General features: G+C 32.9%; 1 protein-coding gene across 2 annotated transcripts in view; it reads left to right on the top strand.

The window, feature by feature from the left end:
* Nucleotides 1-125: 125 nt before the first annotated feature.
* Nucleotides 126-18,257, top strand: part of rictor (rapamycin-insensitive companion of Tor) — a 45,618-nt gene continuing 27,486 nt past the window's right edge. For both annotated transcript variants that reach the window (XM_074136031.1, XM_074136030.1), the window contains exons 1-21: nucleotides 126-610; nucleotides 730-892; nucleotides 965-1,096; nucleotides 1,176-1,333; nucleotides 2,849-3,056; nucleotides 4,484-4,634; nucleotides 5,382-5,560; nucleotides 5,709-5,839; nucleotides 5,922-6,117; nucleotides 6,241-6,442; nucleotides 7,273-7,371; nucleotides 7,467-7,658; nucleotides 8,242-8,450; nucleotides 9,146-9,235; nucleotides 9,546-9,756; nucleotides 10,149-10,318; nucleotides 12,797-12,947; nucleotides 15,239-15,461; nucleotides 16,257-16,360; nucleotides 16,719-16,806; nucleotides 16,945-17,077. In XM_074136031.1, coding sequence (XP_073992132.1) covers nucleotides 556-610; nucleotides 730-892; nucleotides 965-1,096; nucleotides 1,176-1,333; nucleotides 2,849-3,056; nucleotides 4,484-4,634; nucleotides 5,382-5,560; nucleotides 5,709-5,839; nucleotides 5,922-6,117; nucleotides 6,241-6,442; nucleotides 7,273-7,371; nucleotides 7,467-7,658; nucleotides 8,242-8,450; nucleotides 9,146-9,235; nucleotides 9,546-9,756; nucleotides 10,149-10,318; nucleotides 12,797-12,947; nucleotides 15,239-15,461; nucleotides 16,257-16,360; nucleotides 16,719-16,806; nucleotides 16,945-17,077 — 3,245 coding nt within the window. In that variant the 5' untranslated portion in view covers nucleotides 126-555. The remainder of the gene's footprint in view (nucleotides 611-729; nucleotides 893-964; nucleotides 1,097-1,175; nucleotides 1,334-2,848; nucleotides 3,057-4,483; nucleotides 4,635-5,381; nucleotides 5,561-5,708; nucleotides 5,840-5,921; nucleotides 6,118-6,240; nucleotides 6,443-7,272; nucleotides 7,372-7,466; nucleotides 7,659-8,241; nucleotides 8,451-9,145; nucleotides 9,236-9,545; nucleotides 9,757-10,148; nucleotides 10,319-12,796; nucleotides 12,948-15,238; nucleotides 15,462-16,256; nucleotides 16,361-16,718; nucleotides 16,807-16,944; nucleotides 17,078-18,257) is intronic.

The following is an 18,257-nucleotide window of genomic DNA, read 5'->3' as shown; positions in this document are numbered from 1 at the left end:
AGTCCACATTAACATTGGTTTATATAAGCTAAACGCATTTCTCCGTTTCAAAATGAATCATTGGTCGAGCTAAAGGATTTTTTCAGGTGAAATCGTGATGCAGAAAGCGCCAAATCCTTAAAAAATGTCACTTTTAAGAAATTATTTCCTATTTTTTTCTAAAAATGACTTTTTCATTTACTGGTTTATATTTTTGCTCCTATATATTTCGTTCTAAATGTTTCCTTTGAATACCTAAATTATAATTTGTTTCTTCGTGTACGTGTTAAACAAATAATAAATGGTCAAAAGAATCTTTACTTCACAAAAATTTTAACAATACTTTGTTTATCAAACTCCATTTTATAAATTTATATGTTTGTTTTAACAATCTTATTATTAAATTATACAATTCGGATCTCAACACTGTTATTTCCAAAAAACTTTCTGTAACAAACGGTAGCGCTTTAGTTAACCGAAAAGGAGGTTTCATGATTGTTTGCTGCGTTAAGTTGTGTTTAAGTTACGATTCTACACACAGTATTTTTTATACTCCAGTATTTAAAGGCCCAAAAGATGTCATCCTTTTGGGCCTTAGGATTAAGTAGTCAAAATCGGAGGACTTGTAATGGTTGGTGTAATTTTATTCCCTTAGCTATTTATTTTGTCAACTAGTATAATGTTTTGGTTGTCGGGAAGATACGGTTGGTTTGCCCTTTAGGTAATTAAGATTTGATTGTTTTTTTAAAGATCCTGCTGAAGTAACTTCAGAAATTCTTTCCAATATAACAATGAAAACTGGTTTAACGGAATCAAAACGTCTTGGTTATTTAAATGCTTTTGTTAAGCTTCTATTGAAACCAGATATAAATTATGAAGATTTGGGTTATACCGCGCAGGAGATTTTGCATTGGTAAGGTAATATTGTTTTGAATTGTTAAGAACGTCTACTAGGAATACTTTTTCACATCAAATTACATTTTAGTCTTCGACCTCAGTGCTTCTTGGAGTCCACTAAGCTGAAAAATGCTACCTTTCGTGCTGTAAGGCATTTCATTAAGACTGAAGAGCATGTTGATATATTTAATAAGCTAAAGTACGATTTTCTTATAGCAAGGTAAGTCAGTATAATATATTTATTCTTTGATAGACGTTGAAATTAAAAAAAAAAAATATGATTTTTTTATTTTTTCTAGAGAAATCACAGCTGGTGGTCTACAATTATGTAGAAGGGTGTTGGTAGTTTGTCCTAATAAACTAACCCATGCCCCAGTTAGGGCAATTGTTTCCTTCACTCATCCCAGTCACTCGGATAATTTACAGTCGGCAGCACTTGCATTTCTAGCTGAAATTGGTGAGTAATGAAAGTTAAATTGAATTGTCTCTTTTATTCAGAAAAGTTTCCATCAAACATGTCCTTTTTTGGTGTATAAAAATTTAATTATTTAAATAACAAATAATCTTAGGCAATTCCTCATAGCTTAATTTCTTTTAATTGTAAATCAAATTTAAAAATATCTATAAGTATATAGGTGCATATATACATTTAGTGGAATTTTAGTGATGTAACTGTTATTTATTTTGATGTCCCTACTTACATACGGATCAAAGTACAAAGAAAAAAAAAGTATCCATCAAAATGCCCTTGGTAACCTCATTACCAATATATGTATAGTAACTTTATAATTTCCACTAACTTGCCATTTCATCCGCCAGTCTATTTTTTCTAGACCAATCCATTCTTTTTTCAGGTAAATCTTAAGTCATCCTCTATCTCACTGACTCTTACATCCTCGCCTCGTTGCATATCCTAAGACATTCTTAACACAACCATCCTTATTGGTCTTTGAATTCTTCTTCGACCGGAAGTATCGGGGCTTGATCTTACAACAGCATTCTAGATTATATTAAATGCTGCGTGTCAAGCTCTAAGTCTTTCCAGGAATATTTTCAGTTCTTTTCGAAACTAAATAATTATACATTGAGTGAATTCCTTATTTCATTTATATTACATTTCATTATCTTATCCTGTAGAAATTATTCGTCCTTAATGCGAAGCTTTGTTTGTTTGTAGAGTACCAAGTACTTTTTTTTTTATTTTTAGGGCGTCTTTATATTCGACGCAATAATGTTATTGAAAGGAAATATAAAACAATTGATAAAACAGCGTTTTTAGAAAGATTTTTTTGATGAAGAAAAATATAAAAGAATAAAATTTGATTCAATGCAGACCCCCCAAAAATTGAAGGAAATATTTTTATAAAAGCGCCTCTCATAAAATTGCTTTTAAAAATTGTGAAATAACAAGACTGCACAAGCCTACAGACATTTTTAAACTTTTCAAAAATATTGGGAAAAAATTTTGATGTATTAAAAAGGGATTATGCTAATTTTTTAGTGCGTGATTAGTATAAATATACACATTTTTTAACTAGTTAGAATCCTTAAAGCTTAAATTTTAAGGGGTGCAGGTAAAAAAAAAACTTGTACTCTTCCATATGTTTTGGGTACCATTGATGGTTTTTTTTCAGGAGCTTCATTGGGATTTAGAGAGCTTGTTTTATGGCAGTCTTCCTGAGCTTTTAAACTCCGAAGAATCTCCCGAAGCGTAGGGCTTAATAAAAATGTTTTAAAAAGACTTTGTCCGGCCATGGCCTGGACAATCTTCTTCGTTTTAAAATAGATTAATGATGTTGGTGATGAGATCTGAGAAAAAAAACAGTTGCTGTCATGATACTTTTTTTGACTTTACGGGAAATCTAGAATCAAATCTAATCAGAAATATTCGAATACTAGTTCCTGGCATAAAAATAGGGTATTGATTACTTGATTTTGTACTTTGTAATAGTTATTTATTTTTTGTATACAGCAATGTTGAATGCTGATCTTTTTATCACGTGTGGAGGAGTAGGAGCAATCATACGTAATTTGCCGTGCCTGAGATCGGCAAAGATGACGGAAGCATTACTTGGCCCTCTTTTGTACCTAGCTAATAGACCAGAGACAAGATGTAAAGCCGGCATCAATTTGCACTGCCTTACTGGTTCTGTTTACATTGATCGAGGCCTTAACACCAAGTAAGTTTGGAAAAAAATCAATTAAAATTATTTGTGTGTATGTAAGTCGAAGGTGAATTGTTTGTTTGAAAATCATATTTTCTAGGTCAATATGAGATCTGTCGCAGTTCCCTCGCCCCTTAAAAGGACCTTAAACATTTAATTTTAGGCCGGTTGTCCTCTTACCTTTGATGCCTTTAATCATGAGCTCTTTTGGGTAGTAAAGAGCCATCTACTGCTTCTTACTACATCTTCATTTGACTTAGTGACCAGATGCATTGATATTGTTAAAAAAGATTTGTTTTTCTTCTTCCTTTTCTTATGCAATCCAGGCCTCTACTTACTAATTTTCCCCATCTAGCTTTTTCTGAAGACTTCTTATTATTCGCCAGTTGCAGTTTAACACTTCGCAATGTAACCAATAAAAAGTTTCTAGAAAAAATTGGCAATGGCCCTTCAAACATGAATTAGACTTCCCTTTTTTTTTGGTACACAGCAACCGGCTTCCACCCATTGCTTTGATTGTGTTTCGTTGCTGGAGTTTAGTGGTACACCCATGTTACATCCTCTAGCAAATCGATACACCAATCAGTTTGTTTGTTTGTTTTTTAACGGTCCGAACTTTTACTGTGAAATTAGTTTTTAAATTGGTTTCGGATCAGCATTTATTAAATAAGGCACCCATCTGACTCAAATCTTTCTTCTAGTAGTTCTTGTTGCTAGTTACCCATTCATCAATTAGTTGCCGATTGTGCAATGCCGTATGTAGGGTTTTTCGCTAGTGTTTTTTCCATCATTGATTGCATCAATGGATATACATGGTGGTTCAACTTCAAATAGTGGTACAACCATATTTTGTTAAAAATGAAAGCTCCTTTTAAACATTAATCAACTTTTGATGAATTTCCCTTGGATTCAATCCAAAATAAAGAATTTTATTTTCAGTTAACCCATTTCAACGAAGTAAGTAAAAGCAGTTTTAAATAAAAAATAATGCGACAGATCAAGTTGACTATTGATGTTGTTATTGCGATATGTGCACCACCTAAAATCCAAATTTCAACTTTTCGTTTTGCCCTATTTATTGTATCCTTGGAGGAAACAGCTAGCGTAAATATATGTGAGAAGCAGTAAATGAGTTAAATTTTATGTCGAGCCAGAGAAATTAACTTAACTAATTACTTGCTAGTACATGGAACAAAATTAAATAGCTTGCAAATTTATTACTTTGTTCACAATAATTGTTGTACTATTTATGGATACTTCATTCTAATGTCACTGCTAAATAATTTTGGGAAATAAATCATTATAAGATTTTGCAACAAGAGGTATAAATTTCATTATAGGTCCATTAGTAAAAAAGTTTAGATATATTTTCCTAGATAAAGTGTGAAAATCTTAGGCAAGTTGAAAAAAAAGAAAAGATTATTTTCTTATTCTCATTTAAGAAGCAGCAGTACTGCTGAGTCTAACGTCAGATGGTGTACGACAGCAATGGTGTGTTTATTGAAGTCTTGGCCTGGTCTGTTCCATCTTTGTCAAGGTAACCGAAGGGCAATATCATCAATTGTTGACAGCCTCTACGTTACTTATCTTCAGGTAATTCAGAAATAATAAACAATGGTAAATAATTTCGTTTATATTTTGAACTAAAAAAAAAATTATTTTACTCCTTGATTCAAACACCGCAACAATCCAGCTTCACGTAACTTGAGCGTATCTTTACCATTTTGGCACTCACCTTGTTTCTTCTAGATCTTTAGAAATTGAATAATTTCGCTATTTAGGATCTGTTCTTCAACTGAAACTAGCTTGATAATATAAAGTAGATTACTATCTTAAATAAATAGATAATTTGGGCTGTAGAAATATTTTAGAGTCATCAAGTTTAGTGCGAGACGATAATGTAAGTGAAATAGAAATCTCTTCACCATACTGGTTCATCTACCTCTAATGATGGATAGATGAATGCGAAATCTGTCAGGGGTATAATAAACCTGGGTGCTCCGACGGATAAAACAAAAATAAATATTTTAGAGTTAAGAACTTTCTAAGTGAAAAATGTAACAATGTAAGACTTTGTTAAAATCAGTTGTTCTTTCGTTGAAAAATTGTTGTAATAGTTGACGGGGTCAAAAAATATTTTTATTTTTAGAGGAATTTATTAAGCAGGCGTTGCAAACACTTTAGAGTCCTTCATCAGAGATACTTCATTTGGGAATTGAAATTAATAAATTAAAAGTGTAAAGACAGTAATAAGAGAGATGGCTATCTCTAGAGTTGGAGATACTTGTAAATATATTACAGTTGTGGAGATCTTTTCTTTTTTTTTTTAATCTCTTTCAGAAACCAATTTTAGAAGTGATGTATAAACTGTTTGATTTGACTCAACCTGAATGGACCGATGAAATCTCTGTGGCGCTGGAAGCTGTAGATCCTGCAAGATGGAATGATTCATTCAGAATAGCGGAAGGTTTTGTAGCTGCCGAAGCTATGGCACTGTTTCCACACTTAGCTAAGTCTTGGTTCGTTTTATTCTCACTTTCATAAAAATATGTAATGTTTATAATTTATTATTTATTCTTTTAGTTTCTTATATTAATTCTTTTATCTACTTTTTCATGAAATTTCTGTTTCTTATAACAAATTTAAATGTGTATAATGTTATTCTAGGGTGAATCTAGTTGAAGTTCATCGCGCTTTTTTACTGTACTTGTTATTGGAAGCAAACCTGCTAGAAGCTATTGTCCATGTAATTGCATCAGACGATACTTTCTTATCAGTACATGCAACAATACTCTTGGGTTAATACGTTGAACTTAATTAATTTTACAAAATTTCGTTCTTAAAAGTAATTAAGTTGTATTAATTTAAATTTTGTTGTAGGAGAACTTCTACACATGGTACATACAGTTCTTCCGCCGGAACTAGTCAGTCTAACCCCAGGTCTTCCTAATCTATTATCCTACGCCGTTCGAGGAAGACCAGTTAATATTGTGCCTAATGCTTCACTTGAACTTGAAAGTGCTAATAAATTCTGGGTGGATTTATTTGGCCCTGATTTTTCTTTTCATCAAATACAGTTCGTTTCCATTATAATTGAATTAATTTAGAATTGAAACATTGTATGAATTATGAAACACAATTTGAAGTTAAAAAAAAAAACATCAATTTTTAATAATTTTCTATTTATTTATTTGTTTAGATTAACTAATAGTGACGTTGAACCACGTAAAGAAGCCCAAGAACGTGCTCTTCGTGCAGTATATGCTATGTCGCATCTACACAGAAGACAGCAGTCATCGCCTAGCGTTCACCTTAGACACCTTATCAATTCGTTAAGACTGCAATCATCTGAAGCGAATACTGCGCGGATCAAAAACAAGGAAAAAGCGTCAAAATTATTTGTTAGTTTTTCATAATTTTTTCAAGTTCATCAATGTGTATCTAGGGCATTACCTAAAATAGGGGTTCAAATTGCTTCAAATATCCTAACATGCATGCATATTCTTAGGCTCGATTCCACATAGTCCAGTCATGTCCTCTACTGATTTCTGCACCTTATATCATCTGTTTGAGATCTTCCTTTTTTTTTTAACCTTGTGGCAAGTTGCTTTTTAAGTAGGCTTACGATAATTACGAAGAGCCAAACCGGGACGCAGAGGAGGAAGTGGCTCAGTTTCGTTTTGCTTTTCGCTTAATTTGTGTTTTTCATATTTGAAATGCAATCAAAATTATTAAGAACTGAAAACATATGAATAAATGGGCGCGGGGGAACGATCGGCCGAGGTGTCGGTGTTGTTCAAGTTTGACCGGGACGCCGAGACAAGGATCTCAAACCGGGACCATCCCGGTCAAACCAGGACGTATGGTAAGCCTATTTTTAAGGCCTTTCGTGTCCACAGTTGACTTCTCATTACTGTATTCCCAAAAATGGTACGTTTTATGTCAGCGTATTCTGTTTTTATAAAATTGTTGAACCCTCCGATCAGCAAGGGGTTATCTAAATATACCCCAAGGTTCCTTCTCAAGTAATTTCCGCTTTGTCCCTAATATTTATTTCATGAACTTGTATTTGTAACCAAAGGCATGAATTTTACAGTAATGAGAAATTTTAAAAAAAATGTATATGGATTTCGTGACTGTTAAATTGAAATTGAATTGATTTATGCAAGTTTTATTGTGTATTATTTGAACATGCTGTATACAATTTATTTTTATTAAAATTCTATTTTAGTCTATGAGCAGTTGTGATGAGGCCATCAAAGAATCTGGTGTGCTGACAGTAAAAGATCCTTATGATTGGAATTGGGATGTGATTAGGGCAGTATTAAAAGTTAGTATTAAATTTATATAAACAATTATTCTCAAAAATATTATTGAAAGATTTTAATGTTTTACTGTGGTTTATAATAATTATTTTTTTTGCAGCGACATGGAGAAACATTACGTAAAAGTACCGACTCAAATAAGAAGCTATTTTTAAGAAGATTAATTTCTTTTCTATTACCTGTAACTGGTCAGTACGGTAGGACAGAATTATGGTCTGATAGAAAATCTAATAACCGTCTAACCTTAGCAGGGCTTGATTTACTGTCAACACTTCTTGCAGCACCGGAAGATGTAAGTAGTAAACACAAAAGTAGGTTTATTTATTCTTAAGGGCGATACTCTCAGGATAAAATTTAAGTTTTCTTTCAACTTTTTGCAATAACTAGCCTATTGTACATTAACTTTTGTCTCATTAATAGCACTTATAATTACTATAATTTGTTACTTATAATTTGGAACGTGTCTGTGTTATGTTACCTGGGGGCACGCTAAATCCAAATAGTTGCACTCATCAGATTTTTATGTTGCCCTATTTGTACAGTGAATGGTGTTAGATATTTCAGCCGGTTATGCTATTAGACTGGTATACCCGCTTGGACTCCGCAAGTTTTCTAGAGAAGTGAACAGACAGTTCCGTTCTAGGAGAGTCGTTCTTGAAATTATTTGTGAATGTTCACTGCCAGTTTTTAGTGCAGGCGAATAGGATTGATTCCTTACAAAAGTCCCCTCACTTAAAAAGCAGCATTCAGTGAAATACTGGTTCGCAAATATCAGAAGTACCTGATAACTTCGGGCCTATCCCTTTTCCAGCAGTTTTAGATCCTATTTTACTTAGTTTTTAGGATATCTAATCATTATTTCGAATTATTTCTAGTCTGACAGTGAAAAGCTTGTAATGGAGTTGCTGGCCGGAATACGAACACAGCTGGTGGATTTAACTACTGCAAAATCTGCTCACGATTGCCACCTTTCTCCTACGAACATATCGAATTCCCTGTGTCAGGATTATTTCTTATTTATTGGCCATCTTACTGCATCGCCGCAAGGAAGGAGAGTTCTAGAAAAGGCAAACATTTATAAGCAGTGAGTACAATATTTACTTTAATATTCAAAAAATATTGGTTTTAAGGTCTTACATAGGTAAAATGACTTATGAATATCTCAAGAAATTAAGTATTATTACTTATGTATTAAATTTCCTGCCGTTTAATTTTAAATTTAATAGATCCGCTAGAAAGATCAGTTGTACATATTCATGTAGCTGGTACTAATGGCACTGGTACTGGTATCTTTAAATCAGTCTCCCTACTATATAAATAATAATAATAATATAATATATAAAAGTAATATTAAATAAAAGTGTATAAAATAATAAATAAAAGTAAAGGTAATATATAAAAGTGGGCGCAAAAGATAAAGTTTTTTCGAGGCGATTGTTGTCAAATTTGATAATGTAGGCCTTTAGTGCCTACATTAAAAACGAAAATATTCACGAATCCAGGAAAAGATGGAATTAAATTCCTGGATGTCAGAATGCGGTTGTACAGAATAGAGCTAAATGGAGGCGGCACAATGAAGAGAGGCCAAGACCCATCACGGAATGTTGTGCCAGTTAGATCGATGGATACTTAGATATTGTAAAAGAGAGTTCATTATCAGATTAATTAAAAATGATGTTATTTTAAGATAATGGAAAAGTTGATGAAACTTTCAATTGATAAAGTAGTAGCCATTTGAAATTGAAAATTTAATTTCATTTTCTTGTTTTACTGTTTCAGTTTAATGGAGTTAGCGTCAACAACCAATCAAGATTGCTATATCAAGTTAATTGTATCATCAATGGATTACTCGAATGATGAAATGGCTAGGTAATTTCCAAGTTAATGGAACTGTTGATGTTTTTTATAAACTAGAGTTTTTATTGTAGAGATCTTTTTTTTTTAAAAAAAAATGATGCAACGTTTACTTAATCAAATAAACAATAACGTATCATTAACCATACTTCTTAGGTGTATGTAAGTCTACAAATTTGGTTAGAATTCCAGAAGAGAAACTCAGCCTTCTTGAAGTAAACCAAAAGTGGCTACTTCTGCCCTTGCTATATTTTAGAAACAAAAAATGATGTAGAAAATCTATTTATTATATATTTATTTAATGTTTTATTTTTTGTAATAACAGGAAAATTTTGAAGAAGATTTTCGAATCAAAGTCAGTAGCATGCCGTCTATACGCTACAAAAATGATCCATGCAATACTTAGAATAGGAGTAGGCGAAAATAAACAATTAACTAGTTTCCTTATTGGTCTGATCGTGGAGCAGTTATCTGATGAAGATCGTAATGTGGCCGCTGTTGCACTCAACGCTCTACAAGAAGCATCACATTCCAAGGTATTGAAATTAACAAGTCACATTATTTTAGTATGATTTATTTGTAGGCAACTTCTTAAACTGGTAAATTCAAGCTACAAATTAATGAAAATGGTCTCTCTGATACCTATTAAAGCAAATTATGAAAAGGATTTTCAAATATACTTTATTTTGTGTGTTTTTCGTTGCAATGAGGATCTCCTCATCTTCATATGTAACGAAACTTGTTGCTGTTTGCCCTGGTGAGTTGAAATTATTCCGAATTGGTACTCATTCTCGGGGTCTTCTTCAGTTAGGTTTGTCCTATTTTACAGATTGAACTTTTTTTTTTCTCATACATTTCCTATCATGATTTCCTAATAATTACAAGTTTTTTGTCACTTACCTCTTCATTTCGTGTTTATGTTTAAAAGGAATATGTGGAAGCTATAGTGGAGCAACGGCCTTGCCTAATGCGACATGGAGACAACGGACTAATGGTTGTGGTGAGATGTCTTTCCAGTGAATCCGGCTTTAAGGCTCTACAACAGGCTAATTTTGTCACCGCGCAGTTATCAAAATGGGGAACTCATTACAATTATAGGTTAGCAAAAAGATTCGTTTAGTGCTCTGTTTTTCGTTGTGCTGACCCCTCTTTTCATATCCGTATTTTTCCTCCATTATACGCCACTTCAGAATTGAATGGGGTTGTTGTAGAGAAAGGCTTTTTTCTATTCGAGCTTTCCAAGATCTGGTTCCTGACCAATTAAATAACCACTTTGTAGGTTGGGTCCTATCCTGTAATTCACACTTCCTATTTTGTCTTAACAACGGATCTTTGCACCAAAATTAGCAAATAGGTTGCCCACTCGAAAAATACGCTCCTATCTGCTAGAAACCTGCGTGGTTCTCAGAAGATTTAACTGTAGACTCTGCAAAACACAGATTTTGTTTTTTCCATGAAACCAACACGACAAAGCCATATTTTTTGCTTTTATTTTTATAAAACTTGTGGTAAAAAGACTATTTCTAAATTTGGCATAGGAAATACAACTATTAAATATATCTCTACCCTCTTAAATAAATATTTCTTTAAGTAGAAAATTTGATTTTTTTTTTTTTTTACAAAATAAATTTTTGTGTCTTCGAAAATCTTTTATGATCTTAAAGTTTTTAGGTTTTACGTCTTTACCGGAAATATCCATGAGGTTAAGAAACGGAAAATTGTAGAATTTCAAAGTTGGAAATTGGGAATTAGCGCCAACATTGGAGTTCCGTTAATAAGCTTTTGAACTGATCATCTATCTGAAACTGTCTGAAATTGCTAAAAATATTTTCTCGAAAACAGTTTGCTAAGATTTTCTGTAAAATTAAAATCTATAACTTTTCTTTAAACATTTTCACGGGAAAATCAGAAGGAATAGGTTGGGTAAAGTTTTTTTCCATAAGTGATGCATAAGTAATGTATGGATCTTTATGTACCAATAGCAATTATTAAGTATCTGTGTTAAAATTCCAATTTTATGATCCGTTTAAATTTTATAGATATTAGTATTTTTTTTTTGTTTTCGTACAAGAACATTTTTTTTACATAAAATACGATCAAAGGAAGTCGTGTGAGTATTTTATTTTCTGTTAAATAATTCATTATTTTACGCGGCGCGGGCCCAGTGCTCCAGCCTGAACTTAACGGCAGCTCTTTTTTTTAATGTTAATTAATTAAGTACTGTTAATAAATAGGGTTATAATAACAATTGAATTATTCATAACATATGTTTTGTTTTATCAAAAATTAATAGAGGAATATCAACATTGCATATTTAAGTATTCATTATAAAGGATTAATTAATTTTATATTGCCCTTGTTACCAGTGTCTCGAATTTTCATTATATATATATAGTTAACAATCTCAATTATAATCTTATTTGGAGAATGTTGAGTGCAAATACGTAAAATAAATTATAAGAATGGTTTCTGTCATTCCTTATGAACAATTGGAAGTGTTTAACAATCGTTGGAATCAATTACGTTTTAACCTTCTGTCAGTAAAGTTTTCCGACTCATGGAAATTGTATAAAGCGGCCACAGTATTGCAAAAATATGTAAGAGGGTTTATAACTAGAAGATATATAAAAAGATTGCATAGGTTTGCTACAGTATTGCAAGCAAACTGGAAAAGATATATAGTTAGAAAAGAATACTTACAATCTTATGAAAGTCTTGATAAATTGCGTAAAAAACGATTTTTTGATCTGTCTGCAACAAAAATTCAAGCTTATTGGAGAGGTCATCATTCGCGCAAGAAACATTGCATGAAAGATCTAATTGCTTGGCTTACTTTCATCCAAGAAACTAATGAAAATATGATCATGAAAATGAAAGAATTCCAAGAAGATACAATTGATTTGAGAAGAAGTGAAAGTGAAGTGATCATTAAGGAATGGATTAATTATATATTTCCTAAATTGCATCATTTGCAGAGAACCAAATGTATACCAGGTATATATTCATTAAAAGAAAATACTGGAGAATTGTCAACAATAGAGAAACTTCTTGGTTCATTTTCATTTTATAATTTTATGAAAGAATTGAAATTACAGAGGGAATCATTAAAAAATGATTATCCAAAACACTTAACAAACAATGGAAATACTCGAATCTGTTCGAATTTTGGGACTTGTAATAATAATAAACTGAAAAATGTATACTGTAAATGAATCTTTCTAGATATAATAAATGAGAGAATAATGATTAAGAATGTTTATACTGTTATTTTAGATTAAGTATATTACAATATTGCTGCTAATAGTTCAAAAACTAAGGGCTCTTCAAAAGAATGGAAAGAGTTTGAAAACATTTAACTAGGGATTTTAAGGTTTGTTTGTTTTTTTTCCAAATCCTCAACTGTAATTTTTATTCTTAGTTTCACTTATTCCGAGTGAAAGAATTCATGGTCTAGACCACATAGGGTTTTCTCTGGGAATATTGTTTCAAAGTCCCCCCTAAATCTAGAATGGTTTCTTCTAGGGTCTCTTGATTATATGAATGCCATAATTATAATTCTTGTTTTTAATGTTCAAGGTATGTTAACATAGTAGAGAGTTTATTAGCTTCGGAAAGCTATCAAACGAAAAATGTATTTCTACCGCCGCATCTTTATCAACAGTTAGCTTCTCACCAGCAAGGTCTTAATATGGTATTAGCTGATGAATATGTGGAAAAATTATGTCGGGTAAGTAACTTTGTATTTATTTTTATAAATATAATATATTATATGAACAATATTGGTAGTAAAAACATATTTGTTAGATGTAATAATCAGTCTTGAAAATAAGGCATTATTGGAAAAAACACATCTTTTTGCTAATGGCATCCTTTGTTTGGACGAGACGTTAAATGTTTCGTCTCTAGTTATAGGATCTGCTTTCAGAAATCCTTAAAGAGATTTGTAGGCAAGCTGGATTCAATGCAGATGATAGTTGTGAGGAACGGACTGAAAAGTCCAAAAGCGATTAATAGGTTAAAAGTTGAACAGCCTCTTGAAAGGGTACAAGAAAGTAATAAACATGGTATATCTTTATTGCAGATACCTTGTCTAGGTGTAACTTAGCTAGATGAAAGGTTTGATACAAAAGGTGCACTACTCGCGGTTCGTTATGGTTCAATCAGAAAAGCGTATAAGCTGCAAAAAGAAGTGATTGGTTAGATTTAAACGGAAGAATAAGTTGTGAAAATGCTCACATGAAATTCTGATGTTACCAAACATAATAAAAAATATGCGAAAGAATGGTGTTATCCGGGGAACCTAGTTTATTTAACCGGAAAGTGACTCCTAAAGAGTCAATAATTGATTAAAGTTAAAGAAGGCAAGCATTTGAGAATATTTTGAAAACTTACTCTTACGAACACTTATGATTGTTGTGTATAAATGATTTAGATGGTTTTTGTTTAAAAAAACAAATGTGAAACTACAAAACATTTAAATGTGTGAACATGATTCACAATAATGGAAGAAATGTAAAACATGAAAAGCATTATTTTACGAGGGTCGTTTGAAAAGTCCGTGCAAAAATAAAAACTACTTAATTTTTTGGGGTAAACCTTTTTTATTTTCCAACATAGTCTCCTTTTAGGCTTATACACTTCGTCCAACGCTGCTCTAGTTTGTTGATCCCTTCCGAATAATAGGATTTGTCCAAGTCTGAAAAATAGCCATTCGTTTCTGCAATCACCTCCTCGTTTGAATAAAATCTTTTTCCCGCCAGCCATTTCTTCATATTGGGGAACAAATAGTAGTCCGAGGGAGCCAAGTCTGGAGAATAGGGGGGGATGTGAAACGAGTTGGAACCCTATATCCATTAATTTTGCGACCACAACTGCTGAGGTGTGAGCTGGTGCGTTGTCGTGATGGAAAAGGACTTTTTTGTGGGCCAATCGTGGGCGTTTTTCTTGCAGCTCGGTTTTCAAACGGTCCAATAACCATGAATAATATGCACCTGTAATAGTTTTACCCTTTTCCAGATAGTCGATGAGGATTATTCCTTGCGAATCCCAAAAGACAGTCGCCATAATCTTTCTGGCCGAAGGAACGGTCTTCGCCTTTTTTTGGCGCAGATTCCCCCTTGGTAACCCATTGTTTAGATTGTTCTTTGGTCTCAGGAGTATAGTGATGTATCCATGTTTCATCCACAGTGACGAAACGACGCTTAAAGTCCTGCGGATTCTTCTGGAACAGCTGCAAACCGTCCTTGCAACACTTCACACGATTTCGTTTTTGGTCAAGCGTGAGCAATCGCGGCACCCATCTTGCGGATAGCTTTGTCATGTCCAAATGTTGATGCAAAATATTATGTACCCGTTCATTCGAGATGCCCACAGCACTAGCAATCTCACGCACCTTCACTCTTCTGTCATCCATTACCATATCATGGATTTTATCAATGATTTCTGGAGTAGTAACCTCAACAGGGCGTCCAGAACGTTCAGCGTCACTTGTGCCCATATGGCCACTCCGAAAATTTTGAAACCACTTATAAACTGTTCTAATCGAAGGTGCAGAGTCACCATAATGTTTATCAAGCTTCTCTTTAGTCTCCTGAGGCGTTTTGCCTTTCATAAAGTAGTGTTTAATCAACACACGAAATTCTTTTTCGTCCATTTTTTGAAAATCACTCGACTTCCTCGATTCAAACGAATGCCAAACACAAAGAAATAGACCGATCTGGCTGAAACTTGGTGTGTGTTCTTCCAAGAGATGCTACTAACTAAACATAACCTCGATACGCGCCAGTGGTGCTATCTCTCTGACTTTGCACGGACTTTTCAAACGACCCTCGTATATGTATATATAAATAATCCAAAAAGATTTTACAATCTCCTTGCAGAACAAATTTTGGATAAATTCTTTTGCAAAGGAGTTCATTTATAATGGACAATTTCACTTAAATTTGTTTCAAAATATAAACAAAACAATTTGCTTATAAATATTTAAAGTCAATTTTAATTTTGATTATCTTTATCAAGGTTTTAGAGCGCAGTGATCCAAGGACCGATAGGGAAATCTTGGAAACAAAAGCGGCCCTTTACGCCCTTTCCGGTATAGCCGGCGTAATGGAAACTTCTGTACTCTTGAATATGATGCGAATTGCCACACAGTCGTTGGTTTATTCAGTGCGAGCGGTTGCATTTATTGCCTTAAGCAATGTTGCCACTTCTTCTCATGGAGCTAATAAATTGAAAGCCTTCAGTTAGTATACATATTTTATTTATTTTTAGTATTTATATACCTGTATTGTGGTACTGGGTTCGATTCCCGGTCTTAGGCCTTGGATTTTATTTAATAAAAGAAATTTACAGTAATGTACTTTGCTAGTCGCCTCCGTCCATGACACCTAATTTGGTAGTTGGACGTAAAGTCCGCCTGAAAAAATATAGAAAAATAGTATTTATGTACCTACATTTTTCTAAACTTCGTATTTAGATCAGAAGTTTGTGTTTGAAAATGTTTGCAGTAAAATTCGTTTAGGTCATTTTGAAGTGTGCATATTGTTTTAATCTAATATCTTTCTATTGGTGGAATTTTTAATATTTGTTTTAAAATTTATTAATTCATCTAATTATCATTATTTTATTAGCAGTTTATGTACATAACTGTATAAATCAAAAATTTTGTTTAACCCAAGCAAAAAAATTAAATATTTCATTACTTACCCTTCATTTTGAAAATTGAAAATTTACTCATTTGAAAAACATTTTAAAAATTGTCACCCTGATACAAAGGTTCGCCACACCTGAGCTAGGGTAATCCGCGAATCTAACTCTGAGCTAGTCACTTTCGAGTTATTAATCAACAATAAACTCAGAACTCTGAGAGTCCCTTACTTCCGAGTAAGCTGGTACAACTGTCGTAATTTTTATCTCTGTCGTCTTTCGTTTCTCTTTCTTCCTTCAGCTTTCTGATCTGTTTCGAAAACTAGCTATTAATTTAGAACATATTTTTCGTTTAATCTTTTTAACTGAATTTATTTTTACTTTTTTCCAGATTGGTACTCCGTCAGGCACAACCGTCACGTAAGGTGGCCGCTTGTTCTGTCTCAAAATAGTTCTACATTTATACCTTTCGATCAGGATTCTAGTATTCATGAGGTAAATCGTATAAGAATTTGTATTTTAAATAAAAAGTTTTTACTTTAAGAGTGGCTACCTTGTCAAATTGCTTGTGTAGTCTGATTTAATGGAATAATTTTGGTTATTTGCCTGATAATCGTGATATTTGAACCATTAGTGTCACTTCTTACATTGTTTTAAGAAAACCTTAGTATCACTTATTCTATGACAGAGGGTGTTGGCAATTAGTTTTAGATTTTAATTTACCAGAAATAAAATCGTATCTTCTAGTACTGTGAAGGGATCTATCATCCTGTTCCAAAGATTAGAAATTTTCCTTTAAAAAATTGACGACGATAGTTCATCTTATATCTTGTTCGTTTCTTTTTCTGTACAGAGCGAGAAAAGTGGTTACTTATTTGATCTTCCAGAAGAGAGTGGCATAGGAAGCGCTGAAGGAGAAGAAATATATTGGGGAGTGCCAGGTGATTTAATTTAATCACAAGATATAGAAATCACTGCAATTATTTCAGATTTTTGATTTACGAGATTTTACTGGAAATATTTCCTTTTTTGAAGGTCATTAAAATTTTAAGTTAAACGTTCTTGTGATATTAAACTAGGAGGAAGAACACAGAAAATCCGAGAACGACGTTCAGCGACACTTCCTCATTCTACCGGAGCACCTGCTTATAATCATAATAGAAGTTTTAGCGAAAGTAAAGCCGAACAGAGTGATTCTTCGGATTATGCGAGGTAAGCGTGTTTGCATGTTTTAAATGGTTAATGAAGTTTGAGTTACGTTTACATCATCTGGAAAGAAGTTATATAACCGGTCTCAAATTCAGCGCTGGAGGGTTCATGCTGAAATGAACTTTGCAATATTAGTAAAGCTCATAAAGGAATTTTTAAAAAAAAGCTCGCTTTTTTTTTTTCTTACTTTCATACTTATAAATAAAGTCAAATGAAGTCATAAGCATGCTATTCACGTTCTGATAGCTTCTGAAGCTTAGCAAGGATCCCTTGAGAAAATATCTTTGCATCTTCCCAAACAATGCTTCTCCAAACTGTAACTGAAATTGCTTGGAAAAAATCTACTGTTATGTCGCCCTGGGATTCTTGGCAGCTCTAAAAAAAAAAAGACCCCAGAAAAAACCATTACCTGTGGGCATTGTTTTTTCTATTCAGTCCTTCTTTGGCTGACTGGCATTTTTATAAAACTATAGACTATCAATAGAAATCATACATTGGAGCAGATAAGGTCACCTGATCACCAGGTATTGCCCAAAAACGAAGTTTATTGTACTATTTTCTTACCAGGTTCTAGTAGGAGAAACCTCTTTTTTTTTACTAGGTCCAGGATTTTACCGCCATTCGTTTTGGCGCATTATGTCCTCTGGACTCCAAGTGCCGGAGTGCCATCTCCAACTAGCGATTAGAGCTAATGAAAGGGAGTATATGACCGTTTCCTCTCGTTCCATTTTATATCCGTCACGCATCCACTAACCGTGAAAAATCTTATGAGAATGTTTACTAAGCCGAAGGAGTGGATTCGCCCAAATACGGCCTAGGAACCCCCCGTTTCCCCGTCCAAATTTGTGATAGCTCCAATAAATAATCATTATTTTAATCTAGAAAAGTCGTGAAATACTGGAATATGCTACACTTCTTATAGAACAAACTTCAAAATCATTAAAAAAAAAAAAAAATACTTCAATACTTTTTTAATAACAGTATTAGGCCTACATTTATTTAAGAAACAAAATTTAAAGAACTTAGTTTCAGCTATTTTCGAGTAATTTTTTCCCAAAAACTGGAAAAATAAAAAAGTTCATTAAAATTGGTATTTTCGGCCGAAAATTGAAGAAAAACTAAAGGAAGTTTATTTTTAGTTAGATAATTTTATGTCCGGTAATTTTTGTTCTTTGAGGGAAGG

This window comes from Rhodnius prolixus, unplaced genomic scaffold (assembly GCF_049639745.1).
Source record: "Rhodnius prolixus isolate KJV_2025 unplaced genomic scaffold, Rpr scaffold_5, whole genome shotgun sequence".
In the NCBI taxonomy this organism is placed as follows: domain Eukaryota; kingdom Metazoa; phylum Arthropoda; class Insecta; order Hemiptera; family Reduviidae; genus Rhodnius; species Rhodnius prolixus.
The sequence above is the reverse complement of the archived record's forward strand: the minus strand, read 5'-3'. Positions and strand labels throughout refer to the sequence as shown.